The sequence below is a fragment of the Halichoerus grypus genome, chromosome 15 (genome assembly GCF_964656455.1).
Source record: "Halichoerus grypus chromosome 15, mHalGry1.hap1.1, whole genome shotgun sequence".
Lineage (NCBI taxonomy): Eukaryota > Metazoa > Chordata > Mammalia > Carnivora > Phocidae > Halichoerus > Halichoerus grypus.
This window is the reverse complement of record NC_135726.1, coordinates 44,866,206-44,873,749: the sequence shown is the minus strand read 5'-3', so window position 1 is coordinate 44,873,749 and position 7,544 is coordinate 44,866,206. Positions and strand designations below refer to the sequence as shown.

Genomic DNA, 7,544 nt, shown 5'->3' with positions numbered 1-7,544 from the left:
TGGATGCACAGCCACGAGGGGCCGCCACAGGACAAGGGGCAAGGCTGCCCTTCCCTCTCCCCTGCTCACAGACTAAAGTCTGGACTCGGCTTCTGGTCCTGAGAGGGTCCAGGAAACTCTTTATTTTGATGGAATCGCCAGTCCCCGCACAATTAATTTTAACTCGTGCAAACTTCACTGCCCACACCCCACACGGGCTCGCTGGCCCAGACTTCTGGGGCCCGCGGTCATCTGGGAGAAGGCTTTCAGCGCCTTTCCTGCGGTGCTTCTTGGAGCCGAATTTGCTAGGCTGCCAGTAGCTGCGGTGCTGGGTCAGAAACCTAGCCAGCCCCGTCGGCCCGTCTTTCATTCTTTAATTGTATTGTTGGCTGAAGCCAAAGAAGCTACCAACACCGTCAGGTGGTGGAGGAAGGGGACCCACAGGGAGAGGTCGAGGCCCGGGACGGCCTCGAAGAGGAGGAGTAGAGGAAGGTGGAGCGAATGGTCCATCCAGGTGGGAGCTGGCTGGGCGAGTGGCCGCGCATGTGCGCCTGCATGGAGGCCAGGCTGGGGCAGCCGGCCCGGCACAGAGGGCAGCGGTAGGGTGCGGCCCCATGCGTCCGCAGGTGCTTGGTCATGGCTGAGAAGTCCCGGGAGCGCTGGGGGCAGAGGCTACAGGAGAAGGGCTTCTCTCCTAGGGCAGGTGGAGGGGGAGGCCGGTAAAGGAAAGAAGAGGGTGAAGGCTGGCGTAGGGGTTGATCTGGGCGACTGGGCAAGGGAATTGTGTGGGAGCCAAGCACACAGAGAAGGACTCAGGACCAGACAGACCGGAGTTGGGAAGGGAGCAGATAATTTGCACTGGGCGGGGAGCCCATACCTGTGTGGACTCGGTAGTGAGTCTCCATCTGATGCTTGAGTGAGAACCTTTTCCCACAGACAGAACAAGAATAGGGCCGAGACCGGGCAGGTGGGGGTGGGGGAGGTTGTTGGTGGGATGGGCCTGCTGTACTCACATGACCCACACAGGTTGCAAGTGCACCTGTGGGGATAGAGAAGGCAAAGGAGGGCAGGGCTGGGAATCCCAGAGCTGGACCACTGGTACTCCCAGACAAGACATTGGGAGCTACAGTGGGGCTGAGGCAAACGTGCCCTCACCCTACTCACCTGTGTGCCTCTGATCAGACTCTTCCATCTCCCCAGGGATGAACTTTGTGGGGCTCTGGGGGAGGGCACCTGGAGGGAGCAGAGTGAAGGAGGTGCCCTACTCAGGCTGGACTCCTGGAGTCCCAGCCTAAGGAAAGAGAGACCATGTTATAGCATTTGTACAGGGCACTGAGGGGCTTACCTGGGGCAGGACTGGAGTTGGCCAACTGGTTCTGGTTCCAGAGACCTTTCTCAGGGTTCAGGGACAGTGGGATCCTGGGGATGGGGTGGGGAAGAGTTAGCCTTGGCAAAACCCGGGATCCTGGCCAGACCCTTCCAGGAGGGGGAGGTGTCATGAGTCCTCCTCAGGGGCTGGGCTTTGAATTCCCCTGTGATGGAAGCTTCTTGTCCTATCATCAGCTCCGGAAATATACAGTAGAGATAAGAGATGTGGTGCCCTTCTACCCATCACTGCTGCCTCTCCTGAGCCACTCCCTCCCAGCCAGGGAGGTCTTCCGTTAGGCTCTTCACTCACCTCTGGTCCCGAAGCCAGACCTCCTGCCAGGCTCCAGTGATGGGGGTGCTATGGGAGAAGGGAGTGCCATATCTGGGTGGCAACAGCAGGATGCTCCACAGGGCAGGCTGGCCCTCCCCCAACCAAGGGGCCTCAGCCGACCAGGGCCTAGGAATGACGCTTGTTTGGAGGGAACCTGGTGGGGGACGGTGGCCAGAGAACTCCCGCAGACTTTCCTCAGAGCCCCCTGGACTCTCCGTCACCCACATAATCACTTCTTGCTTCCCATCTGTTCCCCCATGGCCAATAGGGGATTGCTTGAGTTTTTCCTTTGATCTCATCTGCTCCCCCGCACCCTCCTGCATTGCCTCTGCTATCTCAGGGCTCTCTCTTGATGGCCTTTGCTCATGCAGTATCTCTCGTTGTCTCCAACCAGCTCTAATAAATTTCTCTGGTCTCTGCTCTCCATGTCCCTCCAGTCCTCTCTCAGAATCCCTTGTGGGGTTCTCTGGCTCCTCCTGATGTTCCTTGAGCCCTGGACCCAGTTCTCTATCCCTGTCCCGTCGAGCCCTCCTGCATGCCTCTTCCAGGGACTGCACCCCCAAGGTTCTGGCCGCTTCCTCAAGGGGTCCCAGTTCCCCAGGCTGCAGTTCTACACTCTCTCCATAAACAAAGTACAGAAGCTGGGCAAAGGTAGAAGGGCTGATGCCTTTCACCAGAGCCCAGCGGCCCCTGCGGCCCAGCTGCTGGCTCACACCTGCCAGGACCAGGCTGTGGGCAGGGAATTCTTGGCTTCCCACAGTGATCAAGGTATCACATAGTGCTGGCCGGAGCCTGGCTGCTAGCCGTACCAGCCGATCAGAGCCATAGGGGCTAGGCAGTCTTGTCGTCGGGAACAGGGGCATTGTGCCTTGCCTGGGTACCAATCTCAGAGGACCTGAAAGAAAGGCCACAGTGTGGGGTCCATGGTGGAAAGGGGAGGGAGGAACAGCGTATTCTCAAGCCTGTGGAGGTGAGGGGAGAAAGAGTGAGTTGCTGGTTCAGAGCTCTCTGTGCCCTGAATGGAACAAATAAACTAACCCAAGAGAGGACCCGAGCTTATCTAGAATCATAATGGACCAGGGGGTAGGGGTGACGGTGGGGGTGGCAGGAGAATGGAAATTAGACCATACCTAGGACTTAAAGAATAAGAACCAGGCCATTAACAACCATATCAAATAGTGGGTTTAAGGCTAGTGTAGATGGGTCCTGCCAATTGGCAGTCTCTGACTTAAAAGAGAGCAGACGCTGATACTTCTGCTACTTTAAGCCCTTCTGCAGGGAAAGACCTTGGAGCAGGCCAGGCTTTCTTCTTTCCAGACAAAGATCACCATAAGACCCAGTCAGCCCTGGCAGTTAGGGATGGAGCAAGACACAGCTTCATGGGAGAGTTTTGAAAGCTAGTTCCACCCCCACCCCCATCCCCACCCCATCACATTTTGCTGAGTAGTCTTGAGAGGCAGAAAGGACAGTAAGACTGAGGTCATAGCTGCAGGAGGGCATGCCCTAAGACATCAATCGATTATTTCCCTACGGCTGAAACTTCTAGAACATGTCCTCAGAGAAGGACTTGGAAGAGAATCCCATCTAGTGGGTTAAGAGAGCAGGTGCAGAAGCCACAGAAGAGAAGGTTCCCATAAAGGATGGAGAGAGATTTTGAAGAAAGTTTTGACCCCTGAGGAAGTAGGAGAAAGGAAAATGGGAACTATATAAGGGGAGGCTATTTTCTTTCCAGATTAGGATAAGGAGATGGTTTAATTTTGTTTTTCATAAGCCAAAAGCAAAGAATAGAAAGAGCCAACAAGGCAGAAATTTATCACACATCAAAACTACCACACTGACTTTTAAGAAGAAAACTGGGAACCCAGATACTAAGAGACAGACCTAAGTGTCTCAGTGCCCAGTAGGCATATTCCTCAGTGTGGGCTCACCATGAGTAAGGACCCTTGTGGGGAGGATTACTACTTGGACCCCTCAGGGAGAAGGCTACAGGTTGGTAGGAAGTGGACAGAAAAAGGGGTATAATGGGAGGAAAGTCTCAGCTGGGGAGAAGCAACCACTCACCGGTTGTAGCTTCCTCCTGGACACCGCATGCTCTGAACTGCTGTTGGGGCTCCTGGGGCCCCCCTGGAGCTAGCCCCGCCCCTGACCTCACAGTCTTCCATTGGGTGTCCCAAGTATCAGTCTGTCACAGTCCCCCAAGGGGGTGTGGTTTTATACCCCTGGCTCTGCTTCACCCCTCTAGGATCCTAGAGACCACCTCCTCTACTTCCAGATTCAAGACATTCTGCCTCCCTTCCTGTCTCATTTCATTTGTGAACTTCTAGAGTCAAAGAAATTCATGTGAGGGGGTGCCTGGCTGGCTCTGTTTGTAGAGCATGCAACTCTTGATCTTGGGCTTGTAGGTTTGAGCCCCATGCTGGGTGTAGAGATTACTTTAAATGAATAAAATAAAAATCAAGGAGCGCCTGGGTGGCTCAGTTAGTTATGCATCTGCCTTCGGCTCAGGTCGTGATCTCGGGGTCCTGGGATTGAGCCCTGTGATGCATCAGGCTCTGTGCTCAGCCGGGAGTCTGCGTTTTCCTCTCCCTCTCCCCCCACCCCCCATGCGCTCTCTCGTGCACTCTCTCTGCTCTCTCTCAAATAAATAAATAAAAATCTTAAAAAAAAAAAGTTCACCTCGCAACAAGAACCTTGGAATAATCAGACCTGCATTTGAGTCTCATCTCTGCCATTTACTAGTTGAGTCACATTGGGCAAGTCACCTCTCTGAGCCTCAGTTACCTCATCCATGAAATAGGGATAACCTTTGCTTACCTCATTTGGAGGTGAGGGTGAAGATGAAACGACATGATGAATGTGAAAGTGGTTTGTCAGTACATAGCATCATTCAAATAGGATTAGTTCTTCTGAGAAGTGTCAGAGCTCTAGAAGCTGGAAGCTGTTTCTACTACCTCAGAAGTAAAAAGGACTGACACATCTGGATGCTGAGGAGAGAGTGAAGGAGGGCCAAAAGCATGCCTTGTCCTTCCTCTCCCTGACTTCGTACTAGGAAGCCTTAACTGCTCTGTGGAAATGACCCCTGTCATCTGGGCCACCACTGGGGACTGAATGTACAAGTGACTCAGATTCTCCCATCAAGCTCTGAAGGGGGCAACCCCAGAAAGGGCCTGCGGTGGTCTTCGAAGAGAAAACTCCCTTTTCTTGGGTTGATGACAAATGACATTTCCCCGAAATCAGAACTCCGGGGTTTCTTTCACTTCCTGTCAAAGGGGTCGAACTCTCAGGAGATTTCCCCTGTTTTCACACGTTAGCACTCGTTAACCTGGGGAAAGGATGAGGTCTGAAAGACTCAAATTTCTTTTCCTGTTTTTTATTATTCCATTAACCCTCATCCTGTGGCAATTTTTTCATTCATTCAACAAGCGTAGAGAAATCATTTATGATATGTGCCTGGTGTATCATATATGCCCAATAAATAACTGGAAGATAAAAAAATCAGGCATTGGTAGGCTGCTCTGGTGACCTGACACAGTCTGGTTCACCCTAGGCTTGTCCTTTACATCCTGGTCCCCTCCTAGACCCAAAACTTTATGTCCCTAAACTCCCGTTTCTCCCTTTGGCTCCAGGACCCCAATATGTTCACACAGCCCCCTACTTTCTCCCTCCAGACTTAACATGCCTTCCCCCTCTACCTCTCGTTCTAGCTTGAGTATAGACAGATGTTAACCCTTCCTAGATCAGGCAGGGTGTGCCAATGGGTGGGGCTGGTGGAGGGGCAATAATAGGGTGGGGAGAGGGGAAGATGACTCAGAGTGAAAGGGAAAATGCAAATGGACAGGCCTTATTCATGTGCTACTCTGAACGTTAAATATTTTCCATTTCTGAGCTTTCTAACTCCTCATACCACCACACCCAGGGACTCATTTGACACCCATATAAAAGGCACTTGGCCTGGACATATAAAAGCACCAATCCCGGATATGTATGTATACAGAGAAAAACATCCTTTCTTCAACACAGTAATACAGTCCCTGAAGATATGGACTAAGTGGGGGAAATCATGAGAGAGAAACCCCAAGTGTAGAAGAAAAGGTACAGGGGTTCTGGAAGATTACATCATCACCCAGTGGCTTTGCTTCCCAGCCCTACTTCATGTGCCTGTGACTCAGCTCCCCCACTGGTATGATTTGCTCATTGATGATCAAAAATATTGGAGACTATGCTCAAAGGGCAGTGTCCTCTATAAGCCAAGTATAGTGACAGGGAGTGTCAGCAGGCTTTCAGGAAACCTAATAGGGAGGAGAAGGGCAAGGGGACTCCCCATTCAGAGAACAAAAGCCCCCCAAGAATGGGAAACCCCATTTTGCCTCCTACTTGGTGTCTACCCCACCTGAGGATATCCTTTTAGAGACTGCCTCCTTAGAGGTATCTCCAGGGTCCTCTACACCTCAGCCCTGAGGCTGGTGACACTCTAGGCCCTTCTCTCTCCATACATTCTTGACTACACAGCCCAAGCCATCTTGCATTGAGCAGTGACAGCAGAAGCACAAGCAAATAGCACTTTGACTTGGAAGGGGAGGGAAACTGATAACTCTATTCTTGAAAAGTCTCCCATCGCAGTCTCAAAAACCTTGTCCACCTTCCACTTCCCAGGATGACTCTGTAGGAATCCCCTGCAGCTGTCTCCTGGGGTGTACCCAGGAAACCATTGGTTCTGAGGACACAAACCTGCATCCTGGGACAGGGTAGAGTGGATGGGAGAGATTAGGTAGGACATAACCGGAAGGAAGTATGTGGGAAAAAGAGGTATGATTTTTGCCTGTCATTCCCAATACTCATATTACTAAATAAAGTTTAAAATCTGCTATTTTTAAATTCTAACTGATAGGCATGACCATAAGCTCCTTCATATGCCCCTGCAGGTACAACCCAGCTTGATATAAAAATGTCAACACAGCAATACAAGTATGGATTCTCTTTAAAAATAATTAAAACTGGGGCACCTGGGTGGCTCAGTTGGTTAAGTGTCTGCGTTCGGCTCAGGTCATGATACCAGGGTCCTGGGATCGAGCCCCGCATCGGGCTCCCTGCTCAGCAGGAAGCCTGCTTCTCCCTCTCCCACTCCCCCTGCTTGTGTTCCTTCTCTCTCTCTCTCTCTCTCTGTCAAATAAATAAATAAAATCTTTAAAAAATAATAATAATTAAAACTAAACCATCAGAATAGGCCAACTAGAGGCATGACTATTCGTTTTATGAAAAATGTTCTCCCTTTATCTCACTTATTTTAAATAGTGAGTATTCCAAAGCCAAATTAAACAAGATTTAATTTAGAAAAATTATATGAACTTTCCACTTTTTCCAGGAACACATCTCTTTCTTCAAATTAAGGTAGTTAAATTCCCCCACAGCATTTTATGCAGATAAAGACCAATTATCCAAATCTTACATGAACTTTCAAATGCCTACTCTTCCTAGTTAAGTACATCCAACACATACCAGAGAAGAGACACCATGGAGTAAATTAGTTTCTTTCTTCCTTAAATCTATGTTTCATATAACTCAAGAACCAGTATAATCATAGCATCTAGGTCATAGAGATCCCATCCTAGCATATCTTTTGTGGATCAAGTGGAAAAAGAACTAGACTAGAAGTAAAAAAATTTAGGTTCCACTGCATCTTCTCTGTGGGTGGCCTTTTTCTTCAGCCCTAATATGGGGCTAACTCTTCTGAGATCCTCAATTTGCTCACGGGGGCTGTTTTCAAGACCAGTACTGAATGCCAATATTGTGTTAAACCCACTCTGACCCCCTCTGGCTGTGTCCCCCCCCCCCCCACCTTGGGCCAAGGATCCTAAGGGCATCTAGG

At 50.5% G+C, this 7,544-nt stretch overlaps 1 protein-coding gene across 6 annotated transcripts; it reads right to left on the bottom strand.

The window, feature by feature from the left end:
* Positions 1-90: 90 nt before the first annotated feature.
* On the bottom strand, positions 91-6,823 carry ZBTB32 (zinc finger and BTB domain containing 32). Of its 6 annotated transcripts, none has more exons than XM_036067892.2 (6): positions 3,740-6,823; positions 1,658-2,640; positions 1,325-1,398; positions 1,144-1,212; positions 857-1,018; positions 91-673 (listed from the first exon to the last, which is right to left on the bottom strand). In XM_036067892.2, exons 2-6 carry the CDS (start codon positions 2,539-2,541, stop codon positions 396-398), a joined length of 1,467 nt encoding a protein of 488 aa, XP_035923785.2. In that variant the 5' UTR covers positions 2,542-2,640; positions 3,740-6,823; the 3' UTR covers positions 91-395. The 6 variants fall into 6 exon arrangements, with proteins under 6 accessions (XP_035923785.2, XP_035923786.2, XP_035923789.2 ...); XM_036067893.2 differs by having other exon boundaries at positions 1,658-2,573; XM_036067896.2 differs by having other exon boundaries at positions 1,658-1,804; positions 2,488-6,822.
* Positions 6,824-7,544: the final 721 nt, after the last annotated feature.